At 35.4% G+C, this 19,851-nt stretch overlaps 2 protein-coding genes across 3 annotated transcripts in view; one reads left to right on the top strand and one right to left on the bottom strand.

The window, feature by feature from the left end:
* The window catches only part of COG5 (component of oligomeric golgi complex 5), a 174,166-nt gene that overhangs the window by 16,440 nt on the left and 137,875 nt on the right, over window positions 1-19,851 (top strand). The window lies entirely within an intron of this gene.
* GPR22 (G protein-coupled receptor 22) lies at window positions 12,716-14,038 on the bottom strand. The gene has a single exon (XM_009086832.4). It carries the CDS (start codon window positions 14,015-14,017, stop codon window positions 12,716-12,718), a length of 1,302 nt encoding a protein of 433 aa, XP_009085080.1. The 5' UTR covers window positions 14,018-14,038.

The following is a 19,851-nucleotide window of genomic DNA, read 5'->3' as shown; positions in this document are numbered from 1 at the left end:
TAAGAGGCTAATAATGTAAGACCTCTTTATCTTCTTTGAGCAAGGCAGACAGAGCATACAGATTTTACCATCAAATTATGTTTTGCTGTGACTAGGATTTCTAGCTTGGAAACCTGATGTTAGACAAAGCATTTTATGTCAATATTTCACATGTTTTACCTAATCTCTGGCATGCATTCTTCTTCTAACCATTTCAGTAGAATTCACTAAACAGTTTAAGGCACATGGAAAAGACTTAAGTTTGAATTGATGCAAGAAAAAAATCCTGTTGCAATTTTGTTTTTCAACATATCCTGTAAATTACCAGGGTTTTGAATTAAATTTTATGCATACAGTTCAAGAAAAAGAATCCAAGTATGTTTGTAATTCTGTGATTTCTTCATGCCTAGTTTCCATTAAGCAACTGTAAACAAGTTTCAAGTTTGCTGTATTAAGTGAAACTGTTTTTTCATGTAAGCATTAAGTTGATTCCTGATATTAGTGAGAATAATCTTTTAGCTGTAACTACTCAAAAAATTTGATTTTGCCATACTATTAAGTGTTTGGTAATTTTAGTCTCAAGCATGTTAGCCTTGTTGGAGGGCTGTGTGTCAGATGTTTTAAAATGGGTTTACTATTCCACTTTCTGTCACGGTGTTAACCTGTTCTTAAGTGATATGTTTCTGACAGCCCAGTAGTAAGGCTGTGTCAGAAGTTACTTATGGTGTGTTCAAGTTGCTTTTGCTGTAGCATGTGGAGTATTTCTAAAAGATTTCATCCGTATTCCAGGCCCATCAAAGACTATTTGTCTTTTGCTTTTTTCTTTTTCCAGATGTCCACACTTTTTGTTCCTTATATTTCTGAAAAGCATTACTCTTTCCAGCTCCCTGTCATCTGTTCCCTAAATCTGATTTCTGCTATTTCATTATTAAGATCAGTTATGACTTTTATTGTATGATCTAATGTATAGAAGTTTTGGTTGTAGGCCAGTATTGCATTAAGCTAGGCTTCAGCAGGTACAGAGTAAAATCTAGGGCCTGACAGCTCTTGGTTTATTCACTTCTAACAGTTCAGAGGACTCCAGTGGGAAAGAAATGATAGTGGGCAATAACAAAGGAAGGGGAGGGGGAAGGTGATGGACTGCCACAAAGTGTTTTCTGCTTGGAGATGAATTATTGTCAGGACAGCAGAATAACTGCACCCATCATGCAGTTGATAAATTATTATGCATTTAAACTGTCTGTGGACAGGCACATAAGGCACAAAGAGTGTTTGCATTGGTAGCACATTCAGTTCAGTGTTTGAGATTAAGCCAGTACTTCTTATTTCTTAAAATTACTGTGACTGCAGTGTTTTCCATTTGCTTTGGTAATACATCAGATGGTCTGGGGTTTTGTGGTGTAGAGGCTGTATCTGAGGTTTGTAGTGTCACCTAATGGTGTAATAAAGGGAATAGGGAATTTTGAAAGAAGAACTGATTGGAAAGGAAGAATAGAAGATGTGATGAAAACAGAAATTGTGGAAGATGATCTTGGCAATTACACCATCCTATATTTTTTCATTAATAGGTTTAAATGTAAGGGGCAGGTCTCATAGTTCTTTTTTTCCCTGTTTTTGTTTATTTTGAAATTAGTGAATTTAAATGCTTAACTCTAAAATCTGAAAACTGTACTTATATTCTGTTTCTCTAATTACAAAATTCTCCTTCCCCTGTCAAAGAGCAGTAAGGAGTTATACCAAACCTGTTTCTGTTTTGCTGTTTGTTTTGAACAAAGGCATATTTGTTCCCCACCAGAAGGATGGCATTGCAACAAGGTTTGGACCTTGTTTTTGCTTTACCCATCGATCTTTTGAATTGTTTGAACAGTAAGTATTTTTGTATTTGCTAGCTAAGGTGTGTCATAAGAGTGGAGATATAAAAGGATATGAGAGAACCAGCAACACAAATTGGCTTGTATTTATGAATGTTTTTGTTCAGCCAAATACAGGGTATTTTTGTTTTTAATTGGTTTCGAGCAATTATGACTGTGTAATTAGTACAGATCTTATGACATCTTTGAGTTTTGAGACAAAATATTGTTACTGGATAGTCATACTTATTCAGTAGAACTAAATAATTAAAAGTAGAAAGAAAAGCTCTGGGTTTCTGTTTCCAGGTGACATACAAAAACTAGCAAGACCAAAAGATGTCTGCAAACTCTGTCTGCCTTTGAATCTAGTAATTTTTGTGCACTGACTTTAAAAACTCCATACTAGTTTAAAAAAAAAAAAAAAGACCAGACCAAAGATGAAAAAAAAGATTAAAAGAAGTACTTTTGACTGGGAGAACGGAAGGGACATAGAAGTTAGCAGTGAGTCTCTGAGAGATTATCCTTTTGCTACTTGTAAATTAGAAATACATTGTAGAGGGTATGAGTTAGATGGCAAGACTTTGAAAATAATTTACATTATCTCCTACATATTACATAAACAAAGCAAAAGCTGTGTGTATGGGGTCATGAAGAGAAAGGCAAGTTGAGTGTCCTAATTCCAAACAGTAAATGAATGCAGGCATATCAACAACACAGAGTGATGTCATCTCTAAATTTGTGGTATATTCTTACTCTATTTCAACAGACATTAAAGTTCAAGTAAACAGCGAAGAGCTAGGGCTCTTAAATTGGTGACACAAATTACTAGAATGGAAAAGTTTAGTTCTCTAGTTCCATTTACAGCTGGAATAATACATCTGAAACAGTATGGCTCCAGTTGTCTGTTCTGCTCTGGGTGGAAGTTTTCCAAGGAAATTGCAGTTTTATATTTCTGGCTAAGTATACGTAGGCACTGTCTGAAGCTCCAGTAGGAATTGGCATTTATAGCTTTCTCTGTTCCCTCTTTCTAAGCATTTATATACTTGGAGATTCAATAGTAAACTGCAGGTTAGTTCTTCCAGAACTGGAGTAGTGGTCTCTAAGGTGATCACATTGGTGGTTTGAGTTCAATAGATGATCCCTTGTCCATGGGAAGGTGTGGAGAAATGTCACACGTATTTTTTCTAGGGATGCTGGCTGAGGGTAGCTGAGTTTTGTTTTTCTGTGGCTGATGGTGAAATCAGTTGTTTAGTGGTCAAATAAATAACACTGAGAAGCAATTTCTAATATTGATCTTTTTCTTTCTGCTGGGACTGAAGCATTTATTAGTAGTTGAACAGAAGAAGAGCATGGTTCATTCAGAACTAACACTTCAATATTGTATGCCTGACAAAACAGAGTGGTTTTTATTTCTTTTTGAACAAACAGATTCAGCAGTAGAGTGAGAGAGAATAGAAATGGATAAAATGGACAGGTGACTTGTGACCAAGGAAAGAAGTGAGCATTGAATTCGAACAATTACTAGAAGATCAAATAATGGTGGTAGCAAATAATTTTCAGAAAATTCCATTGAGGATCATAGAAAGAGAAGTTTCAGTAGAAGTAACTGTAAATGCATATAGATCTGAAAGTCAGCTAACAAAGCCCAAAAGATGTTACTTCACAGCTCACTGAATTAAACCAGAAAAACCGAATTGTTGCATGTTTCTGAAATGTGTTCAGGAACAGTGCTGGGGGCCTAGACTGCTTGTCCTCTGCAGCCAGTGCTTTACAGTCACCCATTTCTAACACAGGAAATGTTATTTTCTGTTCTTTTATAGTAAACAAACTTACTGGATTTGGAAGACATTTGTTGCCAGAGTGGCAAGTTGTGATGCATAGGGCAAACTGAGAATAGACCCGGTGTTCAGTGTTCCATTTTGGAATGAGCTGATTTTCCATTGCAGAGGATCTTCTGTTCAGTAGGTGGGGCACATGAATTAAGCCAAACTGGAAAGCTGAAAGCTTGCTGAGAAGATGATATTGAGAAATTCTGGCTTTTTAGCAATCAAGAAAGAGGGTACTCCTGACTGGAGGCCTGTTCTAATGTAGTGACAAAGACAACAACTACAATTGGAAAACAATGTATAAATGCCACTGAATGTATTGCAGATATAGATTATAGGTATGAAAATTCTAAAATATTGCAAAAAAAAAATCCATGATAGACTGGAAGCAGAAAGACACCAATCATGGAATAAACTTATTAATATACTAGTTTCCAGATTGTTCATAAAGATGGAGAATATGAGGACTTTTCAGTAAGTACTCTTCTTATTTTCTGTTTGAAGACAGGGTAATTTGTTCTTCCATAGAGTAAGGATACCAACAACTAACAAGAGTGTTACACAAAAGTGCTAGGTTCCCAGAGATATTAGTTTGTAATTCTTTACTGAATAGGGAAGGAGAAAGTCCAGCTTGTGTTGTTCAAGCATTCAAAAGGAGATGGTATTTCTGTTAATATCAGTGTTAAGTAGATAGAAAGCTACTCTAAAAAAATAGTAGGCAAGTTGAATTCATTTGAAAGAAGAATTCAGGGCTGTAAATCTGGATTAGTGATAGTCAATTACCTTTTTATGGAAAATACATGTTGTCAAACAAATTTTTGTGTTTTGCTTACTGAATTGATTAAAGAAATTGTGTAGATGCATTATAGATTTATGTACATAAATTTAGATGACTTAAACCTCCCTTTAAGTTATTTTTCCCCAAAGCAGGTATTTAAATAAGCCATATTCTCGTCACCTCACAGTTGCTCTACATTCGTAGTAGATGATTTTGTTACTAGGGGAGCTGGAAGAGAGAAACAGGGGTAACTAAACTGAAAAGCTTTGGAATTGGACCGTATCCTTGCTGGGATTGCTTTACCAGTGTTGTTTCTGTTCTTACATTCATGCAACTATGTCAAACAAATCTGCACTTGTGCAAATGGTGTAGGGAATTGTGCTCTACAGATAAAAACAGTTTTGTGGTTACCTGTGAATAAATGCAATTATACGTGTCACAGTGGGTGATTAAGTGGGCCCTTTTCATGAAGATTAAGACTGTAGAGGTGCATTCATGGGGAGAAAATAAAGGACTGCAGAAGGGCTCTTGGATTAGCAGGGAAAGAAATGGCAAGAGCTAAGGTCTGGAAAATGAGGCCTGGCAAATTCAGAAGTATAAAATAATTGAAAAATTGGATTATATACACAATTTTGCTGTAATTCTTCAAGTAAATACTGTTTTTTCAAATCTTAAACATAATAACCAATTTTATTCTGTTCATTTCTAATTAAAGTATAGGCAGTTCTGGTTAAAAAGTGTAACCAAATAGCTATGAAAAGTAGACTGAAGACTAATCTTTGTTCAGGCCCTGGATAGGAGCCAGTATCCCTGTAACTATTGTTACTACTTATCCCTATAACTATTGTTACTATTGTCTTGCCTAAAAGATCAGTGAAGGTGTTACTGTATGTAGCACAAAGTAATGAGAAGTGTAGAGTAAGATTTCATTCTTCATAGGAAACAGCTTTAAAAATAGGCTGTTTTCACAGGAGTAGTTTTTTCTGTTTGTTGCCCAACTCGTACACATAATTTTCAAATATTGTCTAAGCATTTTATCATCTATGCTCAATTATTGTTTGAAACATAAAATAGTCCAGTTGTCTTGTGTGTTTACCTTTCAGGTCCAACCTTCAGTTATTCACAGGCATTAAGTCTAATTACTGGCTTTGTTGTCTTAAAGTTAGACCTTCTTCAGCTGAAAACCAGCAGGATCTCATACCTTTTTTCCTGTAATCTCAGGGAAAAATGTGGAAACCTAACCTCATTAAAAGAAGGAACTTCCTATTATTTTGAGAACATACTGTTTCTCTGCCAGGTTGTCTACAGCTTCAAAGATTCCCCCCTTGCCCAGTTTTAGCAGACCTGATTAGCAAACTAGAGTTGCAGAAGCTTTTGACTGGAAAAAAATTTGGGACACAAGAAAAAATCAGTGACTGAATCAAAAGTTTCCCACTTTAGTTTATTTAAACTGCTCTGGAATCTTCACTGTATGCTGTAAAACTGAGGCAAGATTTATTAGAAGCTTCTGAATATATTACTCTTTTAAAAGATATCTTTAACTTGTCTTCATGTGCACTTTTCTGTACTTTGTCGCTGTTTGATGCAAGTGCAGATGAGCTGTATACCTCCATTTTAATAATTTTAATAAAGAAGGTTATATGTCCAGAGTGTAATCTTTACCCACAGGTTTTCTTCGTAGAATCACAGAGGGATTTAGTTTGGGATCTTAAAGACCATCTGCTTCCACCCCCCTGCTGTGAGCTTAGACACCTTCCACTAGCACAGGTTGCTCAAAGCCCCATCCAGCCTGGCCTTGAATACTTCCAGGGATGGAGGTTCCACAGTTTCTCTAGGCAGCCTGTTCCTGTGCCTCACCACCCTCACAGTTAAGAATTAATTCCCAATATCTAATCTAGACTTGTCCTGCTTCAGTTTGAAGCCATTCCCCTTTGTCCTGTCATTACATGCTCTTGTGAAAAAGCCTTCTTGTAGGTCCCACTGATACTGGAAGGTGCTCTGAAGTCTCCTCAGAGCTTTATCTTCTCCAGGCTGAACAAACCCAACTCTCAGCTGTCTTCACTGGAGAGTTGCTCCAGCCCTCTGATGTCTCCATGGCCCTCTGGGCTCGCTCCAACAGGTCAACCTGTTTGATGGGTTGGGGCCCCAGAGCTGGACACAGCAGTCCAGGTGGGGTCTCCTGAGGGAAGAGGAGAGGGAGCATCACCTGCCTCTTCCTGCTGGCCAGATTCCTTTGATGCTGATGGGGCCAAGGATGCAGTTGACTTTCTGGGCTTCAGGTGCACATTTCTGGGTCATATCGAGCTTCTCCTCAACCGATTTTCACATCTTTTGTTTTGTTTGTTCTTTTTCACTGATAGGTCTCATTTACTAGCTGTTAGAGCTCTTAGCAGGAGTAATAACCTTCCTCAATATTATTAAGGTGTTTTACAACAGCAGTGCTCACACTCACCTTTTGTTTTGTGATGATGCATACATACATGGCAGATAGTGTTCCTTTTCCTTTTTTTTTTGCCTTAAGCATGTTTTCAGCCTGTTGTAAATGCAGCCTAGTACACAAAATATCACTGGTATTTGTAATAACTTACTAACGTGGGAAGATGTCCTTTTCTCCTCCTTATCCCTTTTCTCTATTTGTGACAGGGATTTATGAAAAATATCTTGAAATAAAATTTGAAAGAAAACTGTGGTGTAGAGTAGCAATAAGTTACTGTGCTTTTTGCCCTCCCTACTAATTGAGTTGAATTTAATTTAATTTGAAGTAAAATCTCACAACAGATTGTGAGAGTTCCTGGTACAGTTAAAAGTAAAACTGTGCTAATACAGCTATGCTAATAGCAGTCTGACATAGCCGGAGTGACAGATTTTACAGCAATGTTGTTTCAGCAGTGACATTGATTTGTTTATTAGATATGGAATCAGGTTAAACTGTTACAATATATGGTAGGAAGTTAGAGATTGTATCAGGGTAACAGAAACCAAAAGTATATTTCCAAAATCCCGTCTTGGAAAGGAAACGAGAGTGTGCTGTGTGCCAACAGCTTTGTGCTCTCAGCCTGCCTGCCTGCTTGCCTGGCTGCAGTGTCAGGAATCACAGTATGGATATAGAAATGCTTATATGCAAAGGATACAATTCATTCAAACTATAAAAAGAATTGATTTAATCATTTCAGGTTGTGTACAACTTTCACTGTAAATCTCCTGTTTTTTCATTTCAAGTAGATTTCTTTTCAGTTTGTGAGAATTTCTTTGTAAAATAGGAAAACAAGATGATACAAAAATCTATAAAGTAAATACACAAGAAGATATTTCTCCCATTCTGTTTCAAGTTATAATAATCACTGAAGTATAATTTTAGCAAAGAATATAAAGATGACTAATGAAATATCTCCTTCAATTTATTACTGTACAAAAATAATTAAATTGTGATAAAGAAGCAGTAGTTAAAAACATACTGTGGTAATGAAGCACACTCTAAGCATCCAGATGAACTGAAGTTATCTGACTGACTAAAGGAAAATTCAATAGCATATTTTAAAATGTATCACTGGGAGCACATGCTTAACCTTTCAGGTCTTTTCTTGTAATGCTTGTACTCCGTGTGTACTTTGTACTTTATCTGTAGGAAAAGAGGTAATAGAATCGTTCATGCTTTTGGTTTGTAAGTTATTCTGTGTATATTTTGTTAAATCAAAAGCCTTTTCTGGAATTGCTATTAATCTTGCTCCCTCCTCTCCTCCCAGTAATTTTGGCACAACCACATATCACACTCAACGATTCAAAGACAAGTTCTTATTTTTTTGGCTGTTGCAACCTAAAAATTGAAGTTAGCATTTTTCCCACAGCAAGTACAGGTTGGCCTCTGCCTTTTTGTGGTCCTGATGGCTGTAGCTGCCTTAGAGTGCTTCCTTCTGCCCTTTTCCACTGGACCTGTACCCTTTACCTTCTTCACATCCTTCTTCTTTAACACTTACTGGCTCTGAGTGATTCTGATTTTCCCGTTAGTGTGTGGTTTTTTCCTTTTTTTTTTCTTTTTTTTTTTTAGCGTTCCCCCACCAAAACAAAACCCAAACCCTGGATTTCATTTTGCTTCTTGAATTGCACAAGTGTTCTATGAAGTAGAAAAAGGAGATGGTAATTACAGAGTCAGATTCTTCTTTCCTCTCGGTGTAAGACAAATACATTCAGTGATATAATGGCAGAATGTGTGAAGTAGGAGTGGAATTTGGCTCTTATAAGGCTGGAAAATTTTAAGACAGAAGTTGATTGTTCTTAGCTGTATGTTGGAGGTATTTTGTCTGAATAATGGGTAACAGAAGAGTAATTTAGCATATTCTAGATTTTTTAATACTGCACTGAAACTTTGCTAAAGAATGCTGTATTCTCTCCTTTCAAAAGAGTTTGATGGCAATTGGCAACTGAAGCATTTTTCGTAGGAAACAAACATAAGTCTAGAATATTCAGCTATCAAAGAAGTTTGATGATTAGCACATACCTTGCTTTAAAAAGAAGCGCTGCAATGTAGTATATTTAATGGTTAACACAATGGAAACTTTGTTCTTCTGCCTGGGTAAATTCTGTAGCCTTTCATTGTACTATTTAATTTTAAATGGAAAAAAATCCAACAAGGGTGGGGAAGATAGGATGTTTAAATTTATGTATGGTGGGACATAGTGCCTGTCAGTCAGTTCAACGATACTATCACCAAACCTCCTTCATATAAACAAAAAATAGATGCTGATGTTAAACCCCCTTTTTGGTGTGTACAAATAAATAACAATTATGTATGACATACATGTGTGTATTTATACTGTGTAACAATGAAGGAAGAGAGGTGAATTGATCTGGTGTGTATCCAGCTGCATACATTTTTAATCTGATATATTTAGAAAGTAGAGACGTGACTGCTATTCCCTTGGCACTAATAAAGTAAACAGAACTTCTGACCATGTGTGGATTACATGCCTTGTAATCTATAAAAATTGTTGTGTACTAGAAACTAGATGTTTGTGATGTGTTTACATTTCAGTTTCACAGGTTTGTGGTGTACTAGTGTGTGAAGGTATGCTTCTTGAATATCCTAATAGATCCTGGCACTGCACTTTGCTTATTTTGGTGTTTTTAGTATGGGATAACCTCATTTTACAATGTAAATTTGAATGGAAATGCATTTACAGTTACAAAAACAACATAGTCAGATACCAGTTAATACTTTAGAGACAGAGAACGTGTGGAAATTGGCAGTGCTTGCTTGTGTTTCTGAGATGTGTTTGCTGGAATTAATATTTTTGGCGTCCTGTACAATTCTGCTTGCCTTAGGCTGAGTGGTGTGAAATGTAATTGAACTAATGATTCACTGTGGTGAGATCATTTTAAAGAATGTAGTGGGCTTCTTATTGTACAATACTGTGGCATGAATTTGCCCTTTTTTCTTCAGCAATGCTGCCTCTTTGCATTCTGTTTTAGTCTATCTGTCAAGCACCCACACCGTCATATCACTCCTGAAATCCTCTTGTGTCTGTAGGATATGTAGTGTGTCTTCACAATTTACTTTTGATTTTGTCTTGTGTTAAATTTGTCATGTGGTACAGATAATGTATAGTTTTGTTTTATGATGGCTTCTGGGTATATGTAGGATGGCACAGATTCCTACTTGTTTTACTTCCTGCTGTATGTAGAATTTTCTTCTGCAGCCCTCAATGTGTACTCCAATGTAGTATAAGTCCCCTTTTTAAAAATTTCTTGAAGATGAAGAATAGTAAAAATGAAGCTGCTTGTTTTCATAAAGGCAATCAATGAGTGTGATCGACACAGCCTTTAAAACTGGGCTTAATCTCTTTGGGCAATTCCTAGGCTGCTCTTTCTTTGCTATGAAGTGCTGCTTCATTGCATCTGATTTTCTAATGAATGAGCTTTTAACACTAAATGTGTAATTCTTGAGGTTTTATTTAATTTTAAGAAGTAAGGTTATGTTGTCAAGAAACCTTTCAAGTCTGAAAGCTTTTCTAAATGCTTTTTTCAGATAAGGACATGATGTAGACTTATTAATCTGTTCATTATCATTTCTCCTTTCCTTCTTTTTAAATGAATGAGTAGTATCTTTCATTTAAGAATGCTTTACTGGAAGATTAGTAATCACTGAAATCATGTTATGATATTAACCCTACACATCCCAGCTTCTCCTGCTTCTAGTGTTCAAAATACAGAGGAGAGCTAGAAAGGGAAATGAAGAAGGGCTACAAAAAAGAAAAAATAATAGTTTTCTGCTCAAATATTTTGGGTGCATTTCTTTTCAGAAATTATTCCCAAAAGAATTTTTTAAATGGTAAATGTAGAGGATATGGGATTAAAAAAAAAAAAAAAAAGAGATTGTTACATTTACTTCCTCTCTTCAGCCTCTCAAATAAGATGTAGGATTTCAATTTTTGTCGGAAATCAGAGATAACTTGGATAAAAAAGTGCTTTAAATGCAGTTGAATTTAGGTATTTTTTGGCCAGATTCCACAAAAAAACCCAGTTAAAATATGAAAGTATGTTTGAATATATGTTACACTGTAATTTCAAATAATTTCACATCAATCAGATAATAGCATTTCTAGGTAGAATTTGCATGATTATAAATGGCTATTGTTTGTGGAATATGGAGCTGTAGTATTATATTTTGAGTCTTTGGTTCTGGTAAGCTATGGCATGAGCTCAAGTAAACTAAGTACATTACAGGTAATTTTTTTTTAGGCACAAAACTAGTTTTGGCAATACACACATGATTAATAATTTAGCTATGTGGTGGGAAAGAGCTTTTTGTTCCCTTAAAACTGCGCCTTTTTTTATACGCAACTTCAGAAAAGTGCTTTAGAAATCCTAATTTTTTATGTAATGTTTTAGTCAAACTAGCTCTTGTATTCAAGGGTATGATCTGCTTTTTTATATAAGATAGTAGTTATTGAGAATTAGCATTGTAAATATACTGGTAGCTGGTGACACACTGATCACTTTATGTAACAAGAGGAGTGAAATCATGCTCATTGATTTTGCAGCTTTTTGTTTTGTTTCCCCCTCCTCAGCAGGGTTTCATTGAAATAAAATTTTTAAGCATGGCACGGTGCAAACAACTTGATAAACATCTCAATTCTTGCTTACAGTGCTATGGATGATGATAATTTCATAAGGCTTCTTGATACTTCAGTGCAGGTTTAAGATGAAATTGAAGAAGACAATGTAGAACAAAGGTATGCCATGGCTGCCCAGGAATTGCAGGAATACGGTAGCTGGCAGTATTGGTGATTGGTTTGTGACAAGGCAATTGCATGGCTAGAGCTGAACACAGTGGAAAATAATAAAGTTATCAAGGGCAGGGGAAAAAAAACTACTTTAGCTGTGACATTTAACTATCATATCTATGTAGATAGATGGTATGAATGAAAAATTCCTGTATGAAAGGTCCTTGTCTCACACTAGAGGTCAGTGTGAAAAATCTAAGCTTTGAACAGGATTGACTCGGTTGGTTGTCTTTTAGCATTAGACAAATAATTTTCTCATCCATGCTTTTTTTCCTTCATTTAGCCTTTTACGCCTGCCCTGTCCTTTGTAATTATTGAAAATTGTGTATTTTCCATGTAGAATTTGTGGATCTAAGATTGTATATGCAAAACTTTTTATTTTTCTTAAGAGTACTGTCAAGGACCAGCATGATTTTTTTTCCCCATATCAAAAGTTTCTGCACCATTAACTGAAGGCCATAATGTAAATGGCTTTTTCTGTGCATGGTAGCTGCATGCTGGAGAAGATTGAAATAAGTGGGATATCTAAATATGAGGTCAAAATGCATCCAGGTTGTGGCTGCATAATATTCAGAATACTCTGATCAATATTGTTTATGAATTAAATTTTAAAACACCATATCATACAAAATGGTGAATTTGTGCTATAGAAAAGTATTCCCAAGTGCAATTTTTGCTTAAAAATTATTTTATATTTACAGAGAAACTGAGCCATACAAATATTTTTAAAAGTTTGCACTTCTTTAAGGCTATTTATTTTCTAAAAAAAGAGGACTTGAATATTTTTGACAAATATACACATGGTGTTACGCTAACAAACAGCCATGCAACATATATCTTACATAATGAAGAAATTGAATATACAAGACCTACTCTATTTAACATATATATTGAAAATATACAGTCTCGCCAATAGTTAAAAAAGTTTTTCTTTTTTGGCAGTATTTTTTTTTACAATTTGTTCAAATATTCCGTTTGATGTGTTTTGGTGAATACTGAAATCTAGTCAGTGACAACCTGAGGTACTAAACATTTCTGTCTTACTTCGCTGTCTTCAAAGGTAATCTTTTTGTTCCTTTTAGGCTCTATCCATGAGTTGTGTATTACAGCGTTATTTGGCATGGGATCTGCTTCCACTATTGAAACAACTCGCTTTTTCATCTTACTTTTCAGAACTTTCTGAAACTTTTGCCTCGTGAATGCGTAAAGTAGAGGGTGAAATATAGTCGTTCCGTATGCCATTACTAGAAAACATAATCTCAACTTTACCAAAAGGTCACTTGGGCCCAAACATAGGATAGTGGTGTTTAAAACAGAGATGGGTGTCCAGCAGAGAAGGAACGTTGAGATAATCAGAAGGGACATTCTGAAGACTCTCTTTTGCCGTTCTCGTCGCTCCCGGTGCCGTTTTACAGCTCGGCGCAGGGCAATTATGACGGACACGGAAGTCCTTACACCAAAGACGACATTTTTTCCTGCACCGCTGTGGGACACATCCGTAGTCTCATGCTGCGTGGTCAAAGAAATAGTTTTTTTCTTTCTGTTTTTCTTCTTTTGTCCCGTTGTAAATCTTGTACCAATCCGAATATTTAGGGCCTGGAGTATTTTGGTGTATGTAATTAGCATTACTACAACAGTGAAGAAAAATATTGGGATCTGAACGAGAATGTGGTAGTACATTCCTAGTTCAGTGTGGTACTCGTTTGTACTCACGCACAGAAGTGTCTTATTTTCCCAAGTACTTGCACTTTGAAGACTGAAAAAGTTGACTTCAATGAAAGGAATCAGGAAGGAAAAAAGTGAAATGATCCATATTGATGTCATTAATATCACAGCCCTTCCCATGGTCAGGATTCGATTAGCAGGTTTTACGGAGATGTCGTATCGGTCCAGCGTGATAGCGAAGACGTTGATTGCGGTTGAAACGCTTGCAAAAGAGACACAAGCCTCATGGAAGCAGCAGATGAGAGCAGTGTTACTCTCCAGTGAAAGCAGAAGGATAACTATAGTTAGAGGAATACATCCCACACAAATTATTACATCAAGTACATGAAGGTTCATTGTAATTATGTTACTGACAGAATTGATTAAGTTGGATTTCATACAGTAAAGTACCAGAACGGTGAGGTTGCTGCCAAGTCCCAAAACAATTTCTAACATCAAAAATCCAGTGAGAGAAACTTGAAAGCTTAATGGATATGACAGTGGTTGGTACATGTTGGTATCGATGTCATCAATGGCATCTCGAACTGTAATGTTAGATTCGGACTGCATGTTGACTTCCAGAATGGGGGACAAACACATTCTTTTGTTGCAGCTGGTTTTTCTCCTGAAAGGTGAAATAAAATATGGAACTATTTGATTTCTTTTTTTAACACTTATTGGAGATAAATGCTGGGGAAGGAGGAGGGGGGGAAAGCAATATTCTTACCAAACTCTTCATTTACAGTATATTTAGAGCTTTAATTGGCATGGACTTAAAAGCCTAAAGATCTAGAATAAGGCCTTTGCCTTTTGAAAGAAAGCAGGATTTGTTTGAAAAAAGAAAAAATAGTGAAAAGCCTCCACTTAGGGAGGCAAGCCTTTGTTTATAGTGATGTGGTTTTTCACAAAGGGCTCATTTGTTGAATAAACCATACTTTGTGCATAGCCTTTGTATTGCTTTGAGGGTCATTTTAGAAGAATCTTGTTAAGTATTAACAAATTAGTGATCAAGATCATTTTAAAGAGCTCTTGTGGAAAAAGAAGTGATAGGAACATGGAACACTGTTGCTTATGTATCATAAAAAGGTGTTTAAATTATTTATGGCAATTTATCCACCTCTTTCTTGTAAGGTTTACAGTAGTGCTGTGGACTGAAATGTGATGTTCTGTAATTCACCAGATCTTTACAGAGTTTAAACCTTCTGTTCATTTTAATCTTTGTGCATCTGTGTGTATATAAGTATATATAATTCCAAATGCAAAACTTACGTGGGTTTGGGAAATTGAGTTTATTACAAAATACTGCCTTTTCTTTTTTCTGATTTGAATTTTCAATTTCTTCAAGAAATCTATGCTTACATGAAATGGAAGACTATTAGATTTTTTTCCAGAATATATTAAAGGGAATAATTTCAGGAAATAATATTTAAAAAGAAAATTGTCTCTTTCAGGTTTGGATTTTGGTTTGTTTTTTTTTTTTTTTAATACAAACTGCAATTAAACCAAACAGATTTACATACATAGCATGTTTCTCTTAGGAATAAGTAAGGATCAAAAAGGTATTTATTTTATCTAGCAGATTTTTTATTTTGTGTTTCAGCTGCTTAGTTTTACACATGCGGGTAAGTTCTAAATATAGCATCTGCATGTAATACCTGATGTTTGTATGATTTATATCGTCAGCCAGCTCTTGAGTTTGTAATTGATTGAATAAATAAAAGAGAGGTTATTCAATTTCTTGTGATACTGGAGGGTTTTTTTTCTAGGTAGCTTTAAATTTAAGAGGGAACTTATTTGGCATGAAAATAAATTTGAATGTCGACCTTTGTTCTATTCTGAATACATTAAAATGGATAGCACTAAGGTGAACAAAACTGAGCTCTTTTAAAATGAAAGTATGAATTAAGCACACTTGGGATACAGTATGCAAATGGATTTCATCTGCAGTTCTGAAAAGCTTCAGTTGAACAATACTATTAATTGCAAATTGTATGATGAAAATTCTTGGTATTCTTCAACAGCTATTTCACATGTACCTCTTAAATAAAAAAGATGTAAATTAGAACGTATTACTCTCAGGTGTGAAATGAAACAAGAAATATTTCAAAAGCTTTGTTTCATTTCTAATTTAGGCAGCCTCTATCTGTCTTACGTTAACCCTCAGGGATATGATCTCCTCTTGCATGCTGTCCTGGCTGTGAAGGTGTTTCAAGAAACCATTCCAAATGCATTGTTGAATAAATGAAGTTCTTTTGTATTAGCAAAAGCCAGGAAGAAATCAAAAAGCAGATCTGCTAAAACAAATGACAGTCTCACCCTAACATTACAGCAACCTTCTGTTTGTGAAAACAGAAAACCTCAGATATGTTAGGTTGCCATGAATACATTAAGCATCACCTCCTGGGTGCATTGCCTGGGTTTCAGGAGGCAGAGCTGTGTGGACAGGAGCTCCTTCACCCAGCACCGCGCGGGCAGCGCGGGGCACCTACCTGTTCTCTGTGCCTCAGGGGCCTGGCACAGCGTGGCAGCAGCTTGGCAGAAACTGACACATGGTGTCACTGAGAGATTTCTGACATGCACTGTAACCTGGAAATCAAGTGGTAGCTGAGCTCTTATTTCATTTCTTGCAGGTTTTTTTGTTTTCCTTTTTTTTTGTTCCTGCAGTTCAGCAGCAAAAAGTTCTGATTAAACATGGGGACTTCTTAATTGCCTCAGATACTTCTACAGACCAGGGCATATTCTTTGTGTCTGTTCTGAGTTTCAAGTCAGCAATAACAAATAAACCTTCTTTTAAGTGATGTTAATTTCCTTCCCCTGTTGCATTTTGTAGAAGCCTGTTTTTATTTTCCAGGTTTAAAGAATAATATTTTCTGATCTCTGTTTTCAGAGTGTGTGTAGACATCCTTAGTTTATGGTTGCGTATTTCTTTCTGTAATATTCCTGCTCATTACTTTTGAGTGATGGCTTAGTAAAAGAAGTTGCTATACATCATAAAATCCAGTTCATGTGCTTTGAGGGTAACCATGGGTTACCTAATTTGGTTTATTTTGGTTTAAGGAGAATACATAACATCATAAAATTGAGAGAAAAATATCCATTAGTCATTATGACAAGTAAGTTATTTAATGAGTAGTATAGAAAAAGCTTGGTTAAACCTTTATTCAGCTTGCTGATGAAGTATGCATATTCTCCTTTTGGGATTTCATGTTTCATTGTCTCTTCATGCATCAGTAGTTTCCACAATTCTGGTTTTAAATTATAAATCCCTCTTTAAGAAATGCTCACCATTTTAAGACTCAATCATTGCATTCTTCTTTTAAAGAAAATCTGAGCAGATGTGTTAGTCTTCCATGTATATTGTTGAAGTGTCATGCACGTAAATGGTAATGCAAGTGTATTCCATGTTTTGTTTTTAATTCCTTTATGTCTTAAGAATACATTTTAGGGATGCATCCTGCTGCTTGTAGGTCATACAGCTACAAAGATACCCGGTCAACTGCATTCTTCATATTGTCAGTAGTAAAACTGAATTAGTTGCTGCATGCCCTTGTGAAGGGGAGGAAAAAAAAGGTTAAAAGTAGGGCTTATAATTTCAAAAAATAAAGTAATGCAAGAATGTATTTTCTAATATCACTTATTTAATGAATAAAGGATCTCTAAAATTGGACCTTATAGATTACGTAGCAAATCAGTTTGCCTGCTATTTGCTAGTAAAATCATATTCTTCTGTCAGCTTACATGAATTTAGCTTTTTGGACAAGTTTCCTGTTCTCTAGATACTATAGGTTACAAAAAATCCCGGCTAGAAGCAATAACTGTTGGATGCAGAGTGTCTGTGGCTAAAGCTAGAAAATGTAGTTTTATAGCTCTGGTGAGCAGGTAGTTTATACATACAACTCTCTTGTCTTTTAATGAGAAACTGATCAGAGTTAATGAGCCTTTTAAAAAATATGCTTTTGTTTAATTTGCACTGTTATACTTTCCTTTCTTGAAATAGATGTTTAGCAAATCCATGCTTCTAATAAATGGCTTGTATGTACAGGATAACGAAAGAAATAAGTTTTTTAAAAAAACAACAAAAAAGGGGGATTTCTTGAGCAATCGGAGATTAGTCATATGAGCCAACCTTCATAAAGCAATAAGTATGCACTAATTACAGACTGTCTGATCCTTCGAAGAGTAACTGAATAAATCTGAAACATATTTAACTGCCAATATTTGGAAATACTGCTGAGGGAGGAAAAGCATATTCCCGGTTGCTTTATGTGGTTGTTTTCCCCAGTACTGTATGAGCTTAAACTGTACTGTCTTCATGTTGTACAAACAAAACAGGTTCTAAATATTCTATAAGACTTTCATACAGAATAACATTTTTCTATCATTATATTTTTAATGAGGAAGGGGAAATAGCATTTAAATATTTCCTGGTCTCAAATATAACAATAAATTTACAATACTTATGTTACTGCTTAATATAAGTTGAATCTGATCTCTTGCCTTTTTTTCTCCAATTTTTAATTTGGTTTAATGTTGCTTATTCTGCATATCATAATAAGGAACAGGTCTTACCTCCACTAAAGATTTGGTAAATTCTCGATGCAGGTGAAGCAGTTCCAGGTTGGAGGGATTCATTTTGTTCACTTGTTAGCAGAGTAGAAGGGAAAGAGGGTAATAAGCATATCTTCAAAAAATGACCTTAATGAAAATTTGTGCCTGTACTGTGCCATTGTTTCAGCATACTGCTCATGTATACAATTGCTTTAGTTCTGGTTTACAGGCTGCTGCAGTCTCCCACTCTTCCTACGGTAGAATCAATAAGCATCTGAAAATACATAATGAAAGTAATTTAACATACTGAAGGCTTCTTGTCTCCAGAGACACCACTGAGATTCAAGCTTTCTAAAAAAGAAGAGCAGTGCTTCTGAGAGGAAAGCTTGCGATGGGCAGCTTTTGCAGAATGACAGCCTACCTTGTCGCTTCTCCTCACTGCAGAGAGATGCAGTGCATTCACTAATTTTGATTGGTCAGTGATGTTGGGCTTTAATTGTGCTTCATATATGGGATTGATGCCCTCCCTCCCCTCAATTTATATAAGGATTCTTTTATAAAAGGACTAAATTTACAAATGATTTATGAATTCTGGAATATATTAAGGGTATGCCTGTTTTATTTTTACCTTTTCACTCTTTACTTTGTGTACACTGGAAACCACATGGCACTGAGGGAAAAAAAAGGGATTAAATGGTTATTACTTTAAAAGCTTACTACAGTCTATATTTGCCTACTTTCCATTTCTGAGCCTTTTAGGTGTTTGAGTTTTTTGTTTGATTTTTTTGTTTGTTTATTTGTTTTGGTTGGTTGATTTTTCTTGTCTTAAGAACATTCTGAAATAATACTGCCTCTTTAAGCCATGCTGAATTTCCCCGTGCCTGTTTACATGCAAGTGGTCATCTAGGTTTTGTAGCAATAAGTTATATTCAGGATAACTTGATACCCACATGTATATTAGGAAAATTTATGCTAGGATGCACCGAGATTATTCAGACCCTGATAATTATTCAGACGTGATAATTTGGTTGATTCATGATCAGAAAAAAATTATTTTTAGGATCCGTCACTATGTACAATGTATGGATAGTTGTGGAGGTTATTAATTTTGGTGAAATGTAAACTTCTAAAAAAACTTGCGCGTTCCACATGAATTTTGCTAGAGACTGGACAGGTTTTTGTAAGGATGTCTTTCTTGCATGATGTTCTTGACCTTCACTTTGCAAGGGATGTCTTTGTTTTCACTTTTTGTTTTGTCACCTTTTTTTGAATCTGCTCTATCAATATAAGCAATGCTCGCAACCGTGTAATGAGAAGTGTAGCACAATACTTGTTTTAATTAGTACTGGTGCTAAATAAATCATTGGAAATCATTTCAGTATAAACTCCAAAATAATACTTTTCAAAATTGTTTTGCTGAAACAAATAGTTTAAGAATATCTGAGTATAAAATGTCCTCTAGATAGTTTATAATCTCAAATGAGTGTGGGGCTTTTTTTCACCATGATTTAAATGATTTTTAAGGTTTTTTGTAAGGTGAATAAAATACTAAATGTTAAAGTGGAGTTCTTACATAAGTAACCGTGTTAAGACGGTAGTTTGGATCAAATTTTGATTGAGTCCTCTGTTTTTAGGTTGTTAATGCAAATACAGAATGCAGTTGTGTAACTCAGAAATCTTTATTTCTTTTCTTTACTTTTTCTGTCAGCCAGACATCAAATATATTATTTATCTTTTGGTAACATCATGCTTTATTTATTTTTTAAAATGGCTTCATATCCATCCAGCATGCTTCCTGTTCCATACTCTTTTGCATTCAGAAACCATGTAAATAAAGATTGAAGAAACTTTGAGCAGAGATCACTAGGTACCAGCTGGCTATGCTG

This window comes from Serinus canaria, chromosome 1A (assembly GCF_022539315.1).
Source record: "Serinus canaria isolate serCan28SL12 chromosome 1A, serCan2020, whole genome shotgun sequence".
Classification (NCBI taxonomy): Eukaryota; Metazoa; Chordata; class Aves; order Passeriformes; family Fringillidae; genus Serinus; species Serinus canaria.
This window is presented reverse-complemented; position numbering and strand designations above follow the sequence as displayed.